General features: G+C 45.1%; 3 protein-coding genes across 6 annotated transcripts; 2 read left to right on the top strand and 1 right to left on the bottom strand.

The window, feature by feature from the left end:
* Window positions 1–103: 103 nt before the first annotated feature.
* Window positions 104–5,490, top strand: Black (glutamate decarboxylase-like protein black). Its single transcript, XM_076828107.1, has 3 exons — window positions 104–1,600; window positions 3,949–4,349; window positions 4,436–5,490. The coding sequence occupies exons 1-3, from the start codon at window positions 1,319–1,321 to the stop codon at window positions 5,409–5,411; spliced, it is 1,659 nt and encodes a 552-aa protein (XP_076684222.1). The 5' UTR covers window positions 104–1,318; the 3' UTR covers window positions 5,412–5,490.
* Window positions 5,491–5,494: 4 nt separating this feature from the next.
* LOC143377139 (alanine aminotransferase 2) lies at window positions 5,495–16,118 on the bottom strand. 3 transcript variants are annotated; one of them, XM_076828108.1, is made up of 7 exons: window positions 15,978–16,118; window positions 15,781–15,898; window positions 12,454–12,877; window positions 8,608–8,937; window positions 7,907–8,351; window positions 7,560–7,828; window positions 5,495–6,859 (listed from the first exon to the last, which is right to left on the bottom strand). In XM_076828108.1, the coding sequence occupies exons 3-7, from the start codon at window positions 12,739–12,741 to the stop codon at window positions 6,581–6,583; spliced, it is 1,611 nt and encodes a 536-aa protein (XP_076684223.1). In that variant the 5' UTR covers window positions 12,742–12,877; window positions 15,781–15,898; window positions 15,978–16,118; the 3' UTR covers window positions 5,495–6,580. The 3 variants fall into 3 exon arrangements, with proteins under 3 accessions (XP_076684223.1, XP_076684224.1, XP_076684225.1); XM_076828109.1 differs by lacking the exons at window positions 15,781–15,898; window positions 15,978–16,118 and adding an exon at window positions 13,857–13,968; XM_076828110.1 differs by lacking the exons at window positions 12,454–12,877; window positions 15,781–15,898; window positions 15,978–16,118 and adding an exon at window positions 11,657–11,704.
* Window positions 16,119–16,369: 251 nt separating this feature from the next.
* Window positions 16,370–19,078, top strand: Galla-1 (cytosolic iron-sulfur assembly component galla-1). 2 transcript variants are annotated; one of them, XM_076828115.1, is made up of 3 exons: window positions 16,370–16,547; window positions 18,311–18,574; window positions 18,645–19,078. In XM_076828115.1, exons 1-3 carry the CDS (start codon window positions 16,370–16,372, stop codon window positions 18,740–18,742), a joined length of 540 nt encoding a protein of 179 aa, XP_076684230.1. In that variant the 3' UTR covers window positions 18,743–19,078. The 2 variants fall into 2 exon arrangements, with proteins under 2 accessions (XP_076684230.1, XP_076684231.1); XM_076828116.1 differs by lacking the exon at window positions 16,370–16,547 and adding an exon at window positions 17,542–18,006.
* The last annotated feature ends 142 nt before the right edge of the window (window positions 19,079–19,220 follow it).

The following is a 19,220-nucleotide window of genomic DNA, read 5'->3' as shown; positions in this document are numbered from 1 at the left end:
ACGGTCGAAAAATCGTAATGTTTTTTTGTGGCATATGTCTATATATATTTTCTTAATTTTTATAATGACTTTTAATGCTTTACAATATGCTAAAATCAAGTGCTAAACCGCAATTTAATCGACTGATCAGTGCCTCTACAATTTGCATCAGAAGATTACCTTTTTTTCGGGCCGTCACAGTAGTCTACCCCCTTAATTTAATCTCTGCGCCTATGTTGTTCGAAACTGAGTCAATTTCAATTTTTCTTGCTAAGCGTAGCAAGGGAGGGTGATCTGCCTGCGACAAACTCCACAATTCATTTTAGCTGTTTAACATTTGCGCTAGAATATCTTAAGCGAAACTAGCTAGACATTTTTTCTTCTCTTGTTCGGTCCTGAAATGTATATTCTGACTCGGCGTTTTAAATAATCCGTGTTTACAGCTCGCAGGTAATTCATCTGCAATTGACATCCTAACCGAATAGTGGTCGTAATTCAAGAAAGTCTCATCTTAATGATATCTGACACTGTGCACGCGATACGTGAATGATACATTCCCACTATTGCATCCTCGGCATGCTTATTCATCTATGCGTTCACGTATTTATCCTGCACGCTGTTGAAGTCCGCATAATCGCTATTAGACACCATCTCCAGTGCTTGCAGCGGGTCAAATAAAGCTACACAGTACGACCCATAAAGCAGTACAATTGAAAATTAATATATTAAGTTCATTAACTTCTTATGGACTTATTATTTCCAATAATGTTGCATTGAAGGACCATCAGCTCTCCAAGCTGGCGCGTCGTTCAATTGTGCGCCAGTGCTACATTAACTGGTCAAAGATCATTAGTAATTGCATTTGCATTGGCGTAATTCGCGAGCTTAATAAAATTATGCAACGGAGTGCCTAGAATCGCGAGTCCTGGTTCTAATAATGGACACCTTTAAGCCTGAAGCAATACTTGATTACTAATTCCCATTAAGAAAGATAACCCGCGTGTCCTGACAAAGCTGTGCAATCCCAACTTTCCTCCTATCATTCCTGCAACTGATACGAGCGCCCCTTGACGCACGTTTAACTGCCGGTAACGCTCACGGTTTTCCTCCTAGCCAGTCGCTACGATTCATTGCCTCCATCGGTCACAGGGAATTTCCCAATTCGTCAAAAAAAGAGGGAGGAAAGGCGAGCTACTCGTGCGCGCACGGAGCTACCTTTGCGAATAAAGGTAGCCAACACGCAGCGATCTTGTCCTTGGTCCGCGGGCATTAATACGTATAAAGGAAACTGTACGAGCTACCAAGGGAGCAGACAGAGGAGAGCCGCGATGCACCGACCATGCCCGCGAACGTGGGAACGTTAAGTGTCACCCCAAGCCAGGCAGTGTCTCAAGGCGGACTCCTGGGGAAGATGTCTGGGACTTCAGCGACGATGAATGGGACCAACGACAATCTTGCTCGTCCACCCTCTGCGGATGAGGAGCAGGCTCAACAGAAGGACTCTCTGCGCAGGGAAAGTGTCGGAGAAGCCTGCTACTACAAGAGCCTACCCGTGCGTGAGCTTCATGAGAAGTTTATGAGGCGCTTCGTTGATCTCCTCCTGGAAGAAGCAGTTTTTGAGGTGAGATCAGAGTTTCTTGAACGGGGAGTGTGGTTCAGTGGCTGGTGTACGCAAAGAATCTGTGTTGTCGAGTAAATGTGATGCAGCAAAGGGTTTCGCTTTGGGTTGGAGCGAAGGGGCATGTGTGTTATAATGTTTTGACTGCTCGATGCAGCCTTTCAAACTCTTTTCTACTATAATATAGTGTGTCTTTCATATATATGTCAATGGTAGTCGTTGAAACAGGTTGCGAAATACTTCTTGCGAGTCTGCAAAACATTCTACTTTTTTACTCTTGGAGATACTTTGTTGGAAGGACACTTTTTAATGCAACTACGCTGAAAATGTATTCAGTATATAGGAAGACGCTAAGGTCAAGAGAAATGCTATTCGCAGATACAAAAAAAGGCACAAAAGAAAATATCCCTTCTCAATACGTACGTTCATTATAAAAGTCCCATTCGTGGAATAGAATGACTTCCGCGTGCATTGAATGCCGCGCAAAAGTACGTTTACGTGTGTATCAGTGGCGGATCTAACAGGGTGGCTGACGAGCAGTTGCCGCCTGGGACCCTGCAGGGCCCCATGACCAAAAAAATCCAAACACTACATTTTTTCGTACTACTACACTTGGTCCGCTTTTAGTAAACTACCTCTTCATTTTCCCGAAAAAATGGGCCCTGCCCAAAAGGCTCCATAAGGCCCCTATCTTAAAAAAAATGATGATTTTAACCAAACACTAGATTTGTTTTCTGTACGACTACATTTAGCCTGCTTTTAGTAAACTACCTCTTCATTTTCCCCAACAAAATGGGCCCCTCAGAACGTTTGTCATCTGGGCCTTTTTTCTTAAATCCGTCACTGGTGCGTAACAATAAAAACCTGGGCCATTCATGCTCGAGATTCCTGCAATTTTTTGTTCTACCGCTCGCTTGAGCCTTGCCCTAAATTGTTAGGTTGTTAACAAGGTCAGAAATTGAACCGAGCGATGGGGAACCGATATCAGTTTCAAGTAGTAAAAAGAGGACGCTGATATTTGATGTGCTCTGATAATAATGACGCATAAATTTCCACCTTCAGATAAACCTTATCGTCGTCGATGAATCAGTGGAAAGCATGTCTCATTTTACACAGGAAACTTTCTCTCTCTTCCTCGTTTAATAGCCAGCTCGATTTTAAAGCACATCATAATTAATAATTATTTAATTGAAGTAAATTTCTGTTACTCTTTGGGTGAAATGAAGTACGAAGATAGATTTCTAAAATTCTTAGCTACTTCGTCAAGCATCACAGCCTAATTACAAATTGTTTTAGAAAGTTTCGCTATGCAGACACGTAGTAGAAAAACGTGTACTTCGTAATTACACTGCAGAGAAAAAAAGAAGGCAATTCCTGTCACGGTTCCTGTGAGATAAATTGCATACATTATTGCACGCCGGTGCTGGCAATCGCTCCCTCTTGCAACAAGAGTGATTGGCTTCCAAGCATAACATCACGCTGTGCTACAAAATTTCTTCTGCTATTTTCTAAACAACTCTTCTAAAGAACTCTACCGTGCCTTTTAATTCCCTGTGCTTCCTATTCGGTAGATTTAAATTTATTCGCGTTACCTCCTGTGATAAAGAAAGTTGCGACGATAGCATCGCCATAACATCATGATACGCGATAAGATCTGCTGTTACGCTTTAAAAACTGCTGTAATCTTCAATGACAGATACCTGCTCGAGGGAAACTATGCGAAAACATCCGCGAAGAATTTCATTGATCCGCGATTTACCCTTGCTCTGAGCGTGACTCAAACATTCGTTATGCGCATTTTATATGCTACCGCGGCGAACTCGGTAATGAGACCTGGTCGATTCATGGACAAAGAATTACGCCGCAATCGGTTGCAACTTGAGGTAGTCGCGATTTGTCTAGGCAGAGGTGATAAAAGGCTCTGCGTCACGGTAGAAGAAACTCTGATTTACGTATGGAGATATGGAAATCTCTAATAGCCATTCATTACTCTGAACAAAGTATCAATTGCCGCAGAATTTCTTACAGAATCTCAGTACCCCTTGAGCCAGTTCTCCTTGATCCTTTATAATCATTTTGAAGAAACTTCCGCTAAAGAATAAGATGGGAAATGTGTTCGGAAGGACCATTTCAGCGAACCAGTCCTGATCGCCTATCTTTCCCCGTGAATTCTACAACGCACTTAGAACTGTCCTTCTCAACTTAGAGGAACAAGTGTGCCGTGTCGCCGAAGATGAACTGGGTCGATGAGCTGAAAGTGTATTATTTTATTCTTCCCTGCTGACAGACACGTAATTTCCTAGATACCCACCCCGGAAAGAACAGTTTAAAATTACCTTGCTCGCTTCCAGGGCACGTCCAGGAAGAATAGAGTGGTGGAGTGGATGGAGCCAGTCGCCCTGCACTCAGCAATTGACCTATCTCTGTCAGACCAAGGGGCCTCTCACGAGGAGCTCTACTCGCTCGCTAGCAACGTGATCAAGTACAGCGTGAAAACGGGCCACCCTAGATTCATAAACCAGCTGTACTCCAGCGTTGACCCCTACGGTCTCCTGGGCCAATGGCTGACGGACGCTTTGAATCCCTCCGTGTACACATACGAGGTCTCCCCAGTGTTCTCTCTGATGGAGGAAGAGCTGTTAAAGGAGATGAGGAAGATAGTCGGCTGGAAAGATGGCAGAGGCGAAGGGATATTCTGCCCCGGAGGCTCCATTGCCAACGGCTATGCGATCAACCTGGCGCGCCACTACAGGTATTAACACAGCCCCGTGTTCCATAGGATCTATTAAACCGCAGAGAGCTTCTGAAACCAGCTGAACGCCCCATTATTACCTCCAGGTTCCCACAACTGAAGGAGCTAGGTTTGTCTAACGCAGGGAGGCTAGTAGTCTTCACATCGCAAGATGCCCACTACTCGGTGAAGAAGCTGAGCGCGTTCCTGGGGATTGGAGCCAGCAACGTCTACGAAGTGAAGACAGACGCCAGGGGCAAAATGTGCACCGTGGACCTGGAGGCTCAGATCGACAGGGCTCTCAGCGAAGGTGCGACTCCTCTGATGGTCTCTGCCACAGCGGGGACAACTGTGCTGGGTGCCTACGACCCTCTGAGGGACATAGCAGCCGTCTGCAGGAAGCACGAGCTGTGGTTCCACGTGGACGCAGCCTGGGGAGGTGGAGCACTGATGTCCAGGAAGCGCAGACACTATTTGGATGGCGTGGAGCTGGCGGATTCCGTCACCTGGAATCCTCACAAGCTGCTCGCTGCCCCCCAGCAGTGCTCCACGTTGCTGCTACGCCACGAGGGCCTCTTGCAGGCTGCGCATGGCTCGAACGCCAGCTATCTCTTCCAGCCAGACAAATTTTACGACACCGCGTACGACTGCGGCGACAAACACATACAGTGCGGCCGCAGGGCGGACGTACTGAAGTTCTGGTTCATGTGGAAGGCGAAGGGCACCGGCGGCCTCGAGAAGCACATCGACCGCGTGTTCGAGCTGGCTAATTATTTTAAGGACTACATAAGGCGCAGAGAGGGCTTCGAGCTTCTGCTCGAGCCGGAGTGCACGAACGTCTGCTTCTGGTACGTGCCGCCGTCGAAGCGCCACTTGAAGGGCGACGAGCGGCTGAAGGTGCTTCGGAAAATCGGCCCGGTGGTGAAGGAGCGCATGGTGAAGAACGGCTCGATGCTCATCACCTATCAACCGCTGCGCGAGCTGCCCAACTTCTTCAGGTTCGTTCTGCAGAACTCCGGACTGACCGAGGCTGACATGAGGTTCTTCGCTGAGGAGATCGAGAGGCTCGCCAGCGATTTGTAGGATGCTGGTTCGCAGAAACTGTAAGTTAGATCGAAGCATTGTATGGCGGAAGCTGTGAATAAAGTATTTTGTAGTAAGATGCGTAGAGTACAATAATTTCTTTATTCTCTCGGTTAATCCTTCAGAAAAGTACTTTACGCTCCCTGATTATTGGTCACTTCCAGCGAACTTCCACTTCGAGGTGAGTATTGCACATAAAGAAGCGTACAAGAGATACGCATTGCCAGAAAAGCACGCGGTCGGATACAATATTGTCTTGCGCGGCATCGTGTCCCAGTAAATAATGCTTGCGGTGACATTTGAGTGCATATATTTTACGCGAGCCTCTTGGAATATTTGAAATCTTTAGATACTCGTCTCATCTTCGATGCGATCATTTCTGTCGTAGACTAAATAGATTCACTTTCTCGCTTCATTTTTACTTGCACTATCTTAAAATAACGAAACCTATTGAACGGCGTAGATTTCTCTAATAAGTTCCTTGTAAATAGGGAGGAAACACATTTAAAAAATAACATTGTAAAAGTACACTTCCAAAACGGGCTTAGACAAATGGGGTGCGTAAGGTGGGTGATCCTCGTCGCACCTACATGATTTGTAAATAATCTAAACACTGAAATCTCGTGCTCTACATCGACTACAGTTTACAGGTATATAATTTCTTCAGGATCGTGGAGTATTATAGAAACATGTCGCAACACCGCGCGGCCTGGGTACCCGCGAGTTTACTATACACATACACGCAAACACCCAGCATGCACTCTTCGAATCTGGAAAAACAAAGGAAAGCTCATCGGTTTCTCAACGCGATTAAAATTTCACACTACATATTTACAAATCATTCGACGAATCGTGAATTCCGATAAATATACTCAGATGTATCCTTACTCTCTCCTGTGCCAAAAAGCTTGTGCCGTAGAATTAACAAACCCGTGTGTCTCCGGTGTGATCCTCCGTTACAAAATGCAATATACGTGGAGACACCAGAAGTATAATATTCGTTCCCGGTCGAGGACTCTCGCGTATCGACGTTCTTTTAAATCCAACTATGCTCGCAGCATCGCAACGCTGCTTCCCATTCGAATTTGTGCAGCGTACAGGGAATTTGCACATCGTGATCCTGGCACTTCGAGGACTAATTAAAATGCAGCGACGTTATGATCGTATCATTATTTGTACTCTTCCAGGAACTTAATGTGGAACTGTTTCAGGCTCTTCAGCATTTGCACCATCATTTCCTTCTGCGGTAGAATCGTTGTCCTAAAGTGGTACGTCCCAGGTTTCTGCCCGAAACCTGAGCCTGGTATCACGCAGATTCCGGTGGTCTCCAGCAGTTTGAAAGCGTAGAAGACGTCGGGGTGCTGGCCTTTCGCTTTCGCTGCCTTTATGGCTTTCTCCGGGATGTCGATTTTCGGGAACACGTACATAGCACCCATGGCTGGATTCGCCTGTAATTGGAGGAGAGCTTATTAAGGGAATACACACGGGTATTTTGGGGGTCAAAAAATCGAAATTTTTCTGCTCGATTGTTTATGATAGCCACAAGTCTTACAAGTATTTTAAAAAAGATTGCATTGACAAAATCGAAAAATTGCGAGAGTTACAACGTAAAAAGTGAATAACTCCGTGAATTTTTATTAAAATTTTTCGACCGAGTTCCACATACCCTCCGAATTTCATGTTTCTAGGGTCACGGGTTTGGGCTGGACGGTCATGAATTAGGGACACAACGATTATATAAACAGTGGCGGATTTAACAGGGCGGCCGATGAGCAGTTGCCACCTGGGCCCATACCCAGGGGCCCCCCAGGGCCCCATCTTTAAAAAAAATTACAATTTTATCCAAACTATATTGTTTTTCTGTATTATTACACTGAGCCTGTTTTCTGTAAACTACCGTTTTAGTTTCCCGAAAAATGGGCCCATCTCAGAAGGCCCACCCCCTAGCGCCCTATCTTCAAAAATAAAATATGATTTTATCAAAGCACTATATTTTTTCTATACTTTTCTGTACATTCACCCCGTTTTAGTAAACTATCTCTTCATTTTCCCGAAAAAATGGGCCCCTCAACGTTTGCCACCTGGGCCTATTTCTTAAATCCGCCACTTATAAAAGTGTAGATTAACACAAATATTTGATTTCCGTACCTTGTAACCTGGAATGTCATTCAACGTGTCGACCACCAGCTTCGCCCTCTCAGCCAGCGAGCACAAAGTATACTCCTTCTCCTTTATGAATAATTCATAAGACGGCTCATGAGGTTTCGGCGGATTAACCACCACATCCATCACGACTTGACCAAGAACAGTCGGGCAGAGCATCGCCGAGATCGACTTCAGCAGGACCGCCATTACTTTAGGATCCATATTGATGATCTCGCTATACCCGCCACGGATGCCGCACTCACCCGTGTACCCTAAATTGTCCAACAAGCAGAGTAAATACATCAAGCCGCTGCAGAACTAATTGCCAGAAGAGTTACACCGATACACACCTTTAGACACGGACATGAAGGACGCCAGTTCCATTTTAGAGTACGGTTCACCCATCTCGTGCATGACCTTCTTGAACGAGAAGAAGGTGCTCTCCTTGTCGTACACATTGTCCTGGTAGACCTCGTCAGCCAGTAAGAACAAATGGTTCTTGCAAGCGAACTTAATGATGTCCACGATATTGTCGCGCGTGAGGACCTGGCCAGTCGGGTTGCCAGGGTTTATCACCACCAAGACGCGAGGCTTGCACACCTTCTTCGACTCGTTCAGCGCCCTCTCTAATTCGCAAATATCCAGCGCCCACTTGTTCTCCTCGTTTAAGTAATAGCCAATTTCGGTCAGCCCGAACTCTGCCAGGGTGGCGGAGTAGAGAGGATACTGGGGAATGGGAATCATCACACCCGATGGCTTTCCATTGATCTTCTCGTTGAACAACTTCAGGAATGACTGTAAGAAGACACGGTGCGAGTGATTGTAACGTTTCCTCGAAGCAAATGACTGTTTAAATTTTAGCTTTCGACTCTGAAAGGACTTAATAACCCTCAACGGGTAGAACGAGACACTTGCGTAATTTACAAATTAGCAATCAGAGACACGATGAGCATTTTGGTCTCGTTGTACCAGTTGAGGGTCAAAGAGGGACCACTGAACACGAAAGCGACTGTTCGTCAAGAAAGCATTGTAAGAGAAATAGTTTGCACACTTTGATTCCATCCGAAGCGCCGTTGGAGAGGATGATGTTGCGATAGTCACTAGGAATCCCATCACGGTGCTCTATGTAGTTGGCTACATGCTTGCGGATAACGTCGATCCCAGCTGATTCTGAGTACGACCCCACGCTGCGACCTTTACACCCAGATAGCAGTACTTCAGCTCGTTTCTTTGCGTCGTCCGGGTAACTAGGATCATCGAGGAGGTGTGGTGACACTGTCAGGGTCAGTACTTGCCTCAGGAAGGTAATCGGCTCCTGACCCATGGCGTGCGCATCTCCGACATTGGCTTTTATCACCTCCTTGAATGGCTTCTTGGCCCCCTGAAAGAGAAGTAACTGAATTAGCGCAAGGAATTTAATTAGCAGATGGACTCAATTATTTTCTATTCACTTTTAATTTTGAAGCATCAAAGAAGAACATCTAAGCGGGCGATACCCCCTATATTATTTTATTTATTGTTTTTTCCTGTATTTAAACAGGATGATAGGGGGGGGGGGCAGGGGTTTCAAGCTTATTCTCACTTATACTGCCCAACGAACTATAATTTTATAGGTCCCATATCATTTTCCCCCTCTTTTCTCTTTTCCTTCGGGTCCCAACAGCAAGCGGCGCCCCGGGAGAAAAACGGGCTCCCATCTTTCCCCAGTACACCTCGCGCGATGCTTCACTTCGATGATCTAACGAGAAACGGTGTTTCCACCACGGCCACCGCCGCTGGTCCCCGATTATCTTGATCGATACACAATAATATTTAGCTTAACAAATATTGAACTCCGATTCTCATAAAAATGGAATGAAAGATGTTTGCAGCGCAGATAACAGATACACTATCTATCACCCGCAATCGCAAGAATCTAAATCAAACTGTGTGCAGCTGCTATTGACCATGTACATAACGTTATCGAGGCAAGAGTGTTTACTCTCTGCCATTTACATACTCTGATATACCATGTCTTTATTTACACGCAACCTTTACCTGCTCCTTCTAGCAGTTATTTTTAATCATGTGTGCAAATATTGGAACTACTGAATTGACGCTCTGCATTGAAATTGCAGTCTAAGTACTTCGTATTTTAAATTGCTGCTTCATGATTTTCGGAATAGCAGTTCCAGTCAGCAGCGCTGTGGGCGGCTGTTCCATTCACAAGCTCGAACTGCGACTTATATTACCAACAACATTACCAACCGCTGTTGGCACTACTCCCCCCTCATGACTCAGAATCATTCCATAACGGTTAGACGCGCAGCCTTGGAAGCAGCATAATTTCGTGAGAAAGTCACGTAGTGAGCAATTGAACGTGCGCAAACGTTATCGATTGATGGAGTGTTACAGTGATAGGCGATCGAGAGGTTGATAATGAAATCAGAACTCTCATTATTTCCTTTTAGTTTAAAAGAGATATTACTACGAAGATAAATGTCCAATTAAGTAATTTCTATGTATGGTGTTTATAACGATGACGCGGCCAGCTTGTAACAATGAATGGAAGTTCCTCTTTATGCAGAGCCTTGAAAGCTCCCGGGTCTGTTTCAATAGAAGTGCATAATTGGCTTGATTTACATCTACCGTGACCGCTAGTTGCCCGCAAGGGCATCGCAGGTTTTGTGAAATGTTTATCCTTTGACGGCTTGGGGTGTCCAATTACGTGGCTAAACGAGAGACCACTTACGACTCTTGTTACCAAGGTAGTTGTTTGTTTCAGTTGCAGATGGAGATATAGTATTGTAATTAGTACATTTAGCGGACTACTACAGTGCTTTTGCGTTTAGAATGATTAATGCAACAGCAGGGTTTGCTTAAAAATAGGTTCAGTAAATTTGTGGAATATAAAATCTGCATAGTCTGATAAGGTGCGTTACAATATGATCGAAATTATAACACTGGAAGGTAAATTAATGTATAAGAAAATTTCTCCATTACTTCAAAGACTGAAGTTTTATTTTTAATTGATGGTTCCAACACGGTTCTCCATAAAATCGATGGAACGGTAATCTAAAAAGCGTTCAAGATAAATTGGACGAAACCACAGCAGTCTTAGAGATTACTAAACGTACAATCAGGAGGTCTGAATAAAGATAAGGGGGATGTCTCTTTTCTTTTTACTTAAAATAATTAGTGAACTAAAAAGTTGTACGGATTTTAGTTTTTTAAATTTTTTTCGTATAGATAGAGTATATTTTATTTTGTTGTATTTTTGTAATTCCACAAATATCAAGAAAACTGAGCATTTTTAAAATAAGCACAAATATTTATTTACTCCTTTAATTATATATATATTTTTTTTTTTGAAAATTCGAAAACCGGATTAACCGTTTTTTTTTTAGAATAGTGGAATTCGAAATTTTTTTTAAAAATCGGTTTTTGTATAAACCCTACAAATCAGTAACAGAAAAAATACTTCATTTGTCTGAATAAATAGCACGCATCTTTTGTGAAACGAAAATTTGAAAGAACTTTACGAAAGATGCATATTTCTTGTAAGAGAATTTTTTAAAACAAATTTGATATTTTTATTACACGGCGAATGTATTCTAGCCACTGATTCTGTCATCTAATATCATGCAAAACTATTCTAAAACATTATTCACGTGTTCGTTACGTGACACTTATTGCATATCGAAGTTGCACAGGTGTTGCGTGCTTTTCGAGAGCACTGAAAGTGCCACAGGTGATAGCGGAAATGTGTCAGATAAGAAACACAGACACGCTAAAACTCTTACTCTCAAATTATCAGTTACAGCCGAGGGGAAATACTAGTACAGCGAAAAACAACGAGATTCAAATTCGTTTGCTTTTCGCGCCTTTTCTGACTAGCGCTGTAACGGCGCAATTCCAAATTCAATTCGAATGCCCTCGCCACTTGTGCTTTGAAATCAACAGTCACTACTTCGTCGAATAAAAGAAACACAAAATTATCAGACACTCTCGTGAGAAATCACTCTTACGTGAGTGTCAGCTGCAATTTCAAAACGTGCCTCAAGATATCTCAGAGCAGGATGCAAAGTTCGTTTAACATTATCAATTACAGAACTACCAACGTTCTCCTGGCAAATCCCGCGATATAGATCCATCGAGACATAACCTCTCCACTCATTAAAGCTCCCCAACGAAACCTCGATCCGACACAGGAATACTCTATTCCCCTTGCAACTTGCAAGTCACATTCCCCACGCGCCTAGCATTACCTCGGCGTCTCTACTACCTCATCGCCCGCTGCCATGAGTACACAAAGCCAAAACATCAACAAAACCACACCGAGCAGATTTCATGTTCGAAAACCCTAATTCGACAAACACCACTCCGACCACTGTATATAATACATTCCACGTTCGTGACGGATGCGTTATTCTAATTCTAAACGATATCCATAGAATGCCACAGAAGCATTCACCAACCAGTGCCAATCACGCGAAGTTGATAAATTCATCCCGGATTTGCGGAAATCGCTGTGAATTTCCAATCGAGTGTGCAACGCCGCTACTCAAATAACTCGAACGTCACTACTCAAATAAGCCACCCGTTACTAACGCGCTAATTGTACGAAGTCTAGAGGGACGGCGCAGGGGCAAGAGGTGCACCAGACGGTGCTATATTTTCCGATGGTGTCGCGTGGGCCAATAACGGACAATACCATGGGGACCATAGCCAATCGGGGGGGAGGAGGGGGGCATTCCTTCCGCTTCCCATATTCCCAGAAACGTGCGGTTCTCAACTGATACGCTATTACTAAAACGACAGAGGCACTGCTACTGGGAGCACCCAAACGCCACGCATCTGTCACGGGACTTCTCCTCTGTGGCGATGGTGGTTCCCACTTGCGGGGGCGACTGCTTACCTTCTGCAGCTCCTTCTCGAGCTCGATCGCGCGGATTAGCAGGGGCCCGCGCACCGCGTACTCCATCTTCACGAGGTTCGTGAACACATTGTCCTCGGTGAGGACCTTGCCGGAGGTTGTGCTGCTCGCCATGCCGCGACGTATCGTTCTGCCGGCAGTCGGCAGCTGGACTGCCTCCGCCGCCGCTCTGCCTCCTGACGCCCCTGACCCCGCGGAGGCGGCCAGCCGTTCCCACGTCCTAGGCCGACTGCTCGCGATAACAGCGTTCCACCATCGTGCCGGCGGCATCGTTCCACTCGGTGCGGTCCTCTCTCGTCGCGCACCCCTTCGATCAGTCCGGATCTGGCGTCTGGCGGGGTTCTGCTAATTCGCAGGAACCAATGGACGGGGGTTAGGAGCAGGAACCGGCGCAAGCGCGTTGACCCTGTAACAAGTCAGTGACAGGCACTTATAGAGGGTGTCCTGATAATTCGTATGCAGCAAGGATGGCCAAATTTTTTTGTTTAAATTAAATTTCGAATAAAAGTTTAAAAAATTATTCGCCTTTCGTTCGTTAACCCGAGTTAACTTTATTCGACACGTGACAAATATTTTTTTTTTAACTTGTACTCGTTATTCGAAATTTTATTTAAATACAAATTTCTGCCCGTCTCTGGTATGCAGCGGCGCACTTGGGATTTAACTTTGGGGGGATGAAAATATTTTCAATGCAAAATTTATTTACAGAATGAAATCCAGATTTCTTTTATTTTCATAAAGCTCTTGAATTTCTTCAGTCGTGGTTACGTTAAGCTCCTTTTTCCTTTTTTCTTTCAGGGGCGCCAGAGCTTCTTGCACTCCCCACCCGCCCCTTTTGGTGCGCCACTGATTCGTAGTGATAGAAGACAAGGGGTATGCAAGCAGCAATTTTTCTGTGTTTAGGAAAATTCACTGTGGAGGGGGGAAATTATAGAGCTTAAAATTATCTCGTTTTTTTTAACCCTTTGTTGACACTCTGGGTGTGAGGCACCCATAAACTAATTTTGGTACGCTCTGTACATTCTATATGTGAAACAAATATCTTTTTTCCACAGCCGCCTTGCAAACTATTTTTTTTCTCAAAATATTATATCGGAACAACAACTCTGTAGATTTTTAGCTTCTAGTATTGAAATTTGTAGATGTTACAATTTTTTGAAGAATTTCTATAAAAAATCTCGGCTGTACTGTTATTACTGGGACACCCTGTATAGCGGCGCGGAAAGATGATACACCAGAGGCGTTCCATTAGCTCGTGCAGATATTCGCGATAATACATTACGTAACGATGCTTCTTGAAAGACAAATTTCCTGAGCGCTCGTCTCTTTGGTTCTTTGTGTACGTTTATTGTTCGGAGCTTGTCTGAGAGAGTTGGGAAACTTACGAGCCTCGGGTGAACAGATGCGGACGGTATCTCGGGTTGAATGAGACTGAATCGCGAAGTATACTCGACGCGGACGGTTAATCGAATACAGTTTGTATATTTGATAATCGAGGATGGGAATGATCACGTGGTCGATACGATTGATTTTTTACTGTATCGAGATGTATACGAGATGGCGGTTGCCACGCGGGAATTCTTTTATTTATTTAATGGTTAAAACCGTTTGCGAATAGAAACAAGTTCGTCAAAACGAAATACAGTAGGGACGATAAAAGAAAAGAAACCCGAGTCAATTACATGTTTTTAAAAAGTCGCAGTGAAACTTGAACGCACGAGTTTCTACGCAGGTAATTGCGTACCAGCCAAAGTGGATTCGCAAATAAAATGATACTTCGATTTAATTCGTATAAGGCGTGTCTCTAAGTATCGTTATTAATAAAAACAAAATTTAAACAGCACAGTGGGGCAATAAGAGATATCTGTTATCGCTTTGGCGAGCATTGTGTGCAAGCCTAAACGCTTTAGAAGAATTGGTTATCAGTATCTTTCCATATTTGCGTCGCGTGACGTCTGTAACGATAAAAGTAGTTTCCCAAGAATCCTACTTTATCGACCAAGCTGGTCAATAATTCACAAGCCGACACGCAACTGGCGAAACTGACTGAAGTTTATAGCTCTCCATAGTTACGTAACTCTGGAATGATCAATAAGCTTTGAAGGGAGTTGGGAAACAAGCAATTATAATATTCGCAATTACTAGAAATTACTTAAGTTTTCCTTGAATTTAAAGTAATCGAATCAATACGCGAATCTCAATCGCACGGTTTTAATCGAGGAGTCTAACCTACGCCGCATCCTTCATATTTCACAGCGATGCAGTTGCTTTTTTCTTTCAGAGAAATGATACATTGCATCCACTCTCGCTGATACTATCGCTTGAAAACTCCAGCATCATGGCAATCTAAACGGACGGGCTCTCGCTGCACTTCAAGGAGACTCGGTGTACCAGCAGGTTTAACGCAACATCAATTTATTTAAATTTTGCAACGGAAGGCTGTCGCAATTCCTTATGGACACCGACTGATCGACCGCCATGGAAAATCTGACTGCTCGCCGTGACTCAATTTATCGACAGCCTCGATCTAACCTCCGCAGGTCCATACTGGTCCAAACTCCCTATTTATATAAACGCCATCTTGGGCCCAGACGGCCAACACCGTAAAGCTACCTCGACATAAAAACTATCGAAGATTCGAGAAAGTTAATATAACGTTTCTTATTCACAGATACACTTAGCAGACTGAAATTAGTTATTGCTTAGCCGTTTTCCGAGAAAAAAAAGTAGCCACAAATAGTCCATTGTCCCAAAGAGTGGCCACGGAAGCAACAAGTGGAGAGGAAACAGCCAGTGAGGGGCAAAGAGTGAGGTTACTAATTGCTGGAATAAATAGAAAGTGGAGTAAACATAGGTGGTCAGCGAACGAAAGGAAGAGCTGATAAGAAACGCCACCGAAATGGAACAGTTCTGCACGACAACCTATTTAGAGTACTTTCTATTTATACTCCCTCGCCCCGCTGGTAGATCGAAAAAGTCCCCAGAGCCAGCGATTCCGCCGATGGCATTACTGTTCCCGACATAAAATCCTAATCACCAATATCGACACACTGCGCGAGTAGAGGCAGCGATGGATCTATTCCCTACATAGCTGGGTGGCGATAGATGAAATTCAACGCTGCTAGACGATGCGGACGATTATCGCGCGGCTCTGCTCGGACTTTCTCCGCGGCGTAGTATTTTTACCTACAGCCACCTCGCGTCCCACCGGGGATACCAGCGAACGATACACCCGGTACATTTCCGCCAGCAATCGAGCAAAAAACGATCCTCCAAAGAACAAGCTAGGAAAGAAATGGTCAACTTTACCAGCTATCTGACCCGCACAGAGTTCAAGTTCGTCGGCTGCGGAGCTGTCTGGGGCCTCCTAACACAGAGTCTCGGTTGCTTCTCTTCCCTCCTCTCAACTGCTGCCCATAACAGTGACCTACATTAAGAAAAAACAGCCTCGCGTGACCAAAGCCAGCCAGTAAGTCCCAGCTTATAAAACCCCCCGGCGAGCTTACCTCTGAGTCAGAGCGGCGGTGCTTGAAAAGGACCGCGGGAGGAGGCAGCGGCGGCCGTACTACTCGGTGGCACGTTTTAATCGCTGGCAGGACGGCACACGCGGCTCGGACCCGGCGGACACGTAACGCGCTTAAGTTTCATGCTCCGTCGCGGAGGTGCCGGCGGATCGGACGGGGAAAGAGGTCCTCTAGAAAGCTTTCGTCGCGCATTCTTCGCGGTTAACGTTGCACCGTTCTCTCACCTTGAAACCTCATTCGCCGAGCCGGAACGGGCGAATGCGTTTTATCAGTTTCACGGAGGAACCCCGAGCCGTTAGCTTCCACGAATCCGCCGGGGGGACACTGCCGCGCGGTCCCTGCGCCCGCCCGCTGCGGAACGGAGCGTGCGCAAGATGCAGGCGACAGCCAAGAACGAGCGGATGCCTCTCTTTCCGACGTACGGCTCGGATCAACGGCGGCCCCGCTTGTCCTCTGGCGGGTCGCGATCTGTGTACTGTGTACCCTCCACGCAGCGTCCGCTTCGTCTCCGCGGCTTCTGGATCACCGACCGGGGTCGGGCAGAGGTGATAGGTAGCGGGCTTTTTGCAACGATAAATCCAATAATTTCGCCACCGCCGCGAGCTAGATGGGAAACCGAGAGCTTCAGCGGCGCGAGATATCGAGGAATATGGTTTTTAGTCGGTGGGGAGATTCAGAGGGATCTGTGTACAAGGGGGGTTGGTAGAAAGTGCATTTGAAACCTTCAAGGGCTTCTCCTTTTTCATTCTGTGCTGGCGACCTTGAATGACCTTGAGCAGGTCACTGACCTCGTTTCAAAGTTCTTGCTGCTCTAGAATGAAAGGTGTAGACCTCTACGCTGTAGAGGTTCGTTCCAAATTTGACCTTGAGAACGTGCTGATGGCGCCATCTACGAAATCGATCCCAACCCCTTACCTCCTAACGAACCGAATCTGTACTGAGATTTTTGTCACAAGCAATTATTCGATGTACCTACTACTAATTTTTTAACGTGTATTCGTCCGTGTTATTACACAAGGAGCAGGCTATATATTTTTCTAGAGATCGAATAACCCCCCAACAGTATGCTAATGTGAAAGCGAAATTTCTTTTTTATTTCGACGCCAAGTGATCCACGACTTGCCCAGCCGTTTCGAATTTATAAGAGACTTATATGTTAATTTATACAGACCCCTATGCATAAACAAACTCATAAATATACGCGCAGAAATTAACCAAAATCTTCCAAGCCTGCATATGCAAATTGGTGTAAATATAAAAGCGCAAAAGTAGCTCTTCGAGCATCCGTTCATTCTCGATTAAAGTTTCACGTTTCTTACAGTATGTGACAAGATAAATTTGCTTAATGCATCCAGTGTCCCACACTTCGCGCAATTTAAAAGTGAACTCTCCTCCATTTCGAATAAAATTCGATAACAGCAGAAAGAAATGGAGTTTGCTAATTTTAGTTATCCCAGGCATCGATAGATAGCGCTGAGCACGATATTTAAATACAAATTCGACGAGATAAATCAATCGACTAAATTCGCCAATACGAATCGTATTATACGATCGTTTAACCTCAAACTCTTAAAAAGCCCGCCTTTTGGTTAGGAAGCACTTATTACCGCGCGATTCCTTTTAGAATTTTAAACGCCGGAGGAATGATCTATACTCTGCAATCTGATGACAAAGGATTGCAGCAGAAAAGTCTGACGACATTGAACTTCCGCGCCATGATGATATGGTTAGTCATGCGATCTGTTTCGAGTGGCTCGTGGAGGTTAGGTTCATCGAAATCGCCAGCCATAATATAAACAAAGTTATAAACGATGCGCGGTTGACGCGCACGATTGGCGAGAGGGGAACGGGGCGAGAATGTTGTCATTTTTACGAAAAATCTCTATCGGGGGGAAGATAAGAGATGGCTTGCCGACAGGGGACGAGATGGAGGTTACGGAAGGTTACGCGGACGCGAGGAACCGAGCTCTCGTCTCGCGGTCCGACACAGAGCTCAAGGAATCTGTTTACGGCAAGTTCACACTGAGATCGAGGACCAGAGACGGAAGCCTGTGCAGGCAAATGTCGATTAACCAAAATCTCTCTGAGCATCCAAAAATCTGCTAACCAAACCTTAAAGCCAACCAACGTCTGATAAGACTAATTTCTAATTCATTCGAGGCTCCTCCGGCACTCTTAAAATTACACAGAAATTCCTATTTAGTTGTTCGATATTTGACGTTACGGGATTCCCCCGACATTTGCGATGTGAGGAATGTTTTGCATCCGACTGTTTCACGTATGCTCGTCGAGGCTCACGGAGATTGATATCGTAGATCTGCTGAGAACAATCAAGGACCCCGAGAAGCCACAGACGCTGGAGCAGTTGGACGTTGTCTATGAAGACTGTGTCGAAATCTCTCAGCAAACACCCAAAGGAGTATCCGTGATACGTATCGAGTTCAACCCGACGGTGCCCCATTGTTCACTGGCGACGCTGATCGGTCTATGTATTAGGGTCAAGTTGGAGCGTCAGTTAGTGGCTCTTTTCAAGCTAGATATATACATAAAGAAGGGTGCGCACTCTACGGAAGAAGAGAGTAAGTGCGACCCGCTACGCTGGTAGGAATAGGTCGCTCCCATTCGCTGATTGAGTATTTCGTGTTCCAGTAAACAAGCAAATAAACGACAAAGAGCGGATCGCAGCTGCCATGGAGAACCCTAACTTGAGAGAATTAGTAGAGAAGTGTATCCAGGAGGAGGAGTGAAAACCTAGGTTTTCGTACGGTGCATGGGTTTCAATTGATACGACGCTGCCTCGCCGCAGTGTTTGGGTTATTTTTATACGACAATTGTAGAGGCGACTAAGTGCACAAAACGGCTAAAGCGATCTGTACGCAGTGTACGACAAACTCCCAGAGACGAGTTACCCTCGGTTCGACAAAGAAGATTGTACAGAACAGTTGAAAAGACTTGACGCAACATTTCCCCGACAAAAGCTGAATGGTGCTAGAAGCCACCGTAAAACACAGTTCAATCGAAAGTAATTTCTATCGCACCCCGAAATGATGTAAATTATATTAAATAAATCATAAATGCATGTGCCCCTTTCGGTTAAGTAGAACTATCGTTAGAAGAACCAGAAAGATCGGTACCTCGTTTCGGGTAAACCTACAGGGGCGTAAAGGGCCCATTCTGATCGGCTATCGGTGGGCAAATTCCATTTCAAGAGTCGATCACAGCCAC

Source organism: Andrena cerasifolii, chromosome 15 (assembly GCF_050908995.1).
Source record: "Andrena cerasifolii isolate SP2316 chromosome 15, iyAndCera1_principal, whole genome shotgun sequence".
In the NCBI taxonomy this organism is placed as follows: domain Eukaryota; kingdom Metazoa; phylum Arthropoda; class Insecta; order Hymenoptera; family Andrenidae; genus Andrena; species Andrena cerasifolii.
Note: the sequence above shows the minus strand (reverse complement) of the source record. Positions and strands in the feature narration are given on the sequence as shown.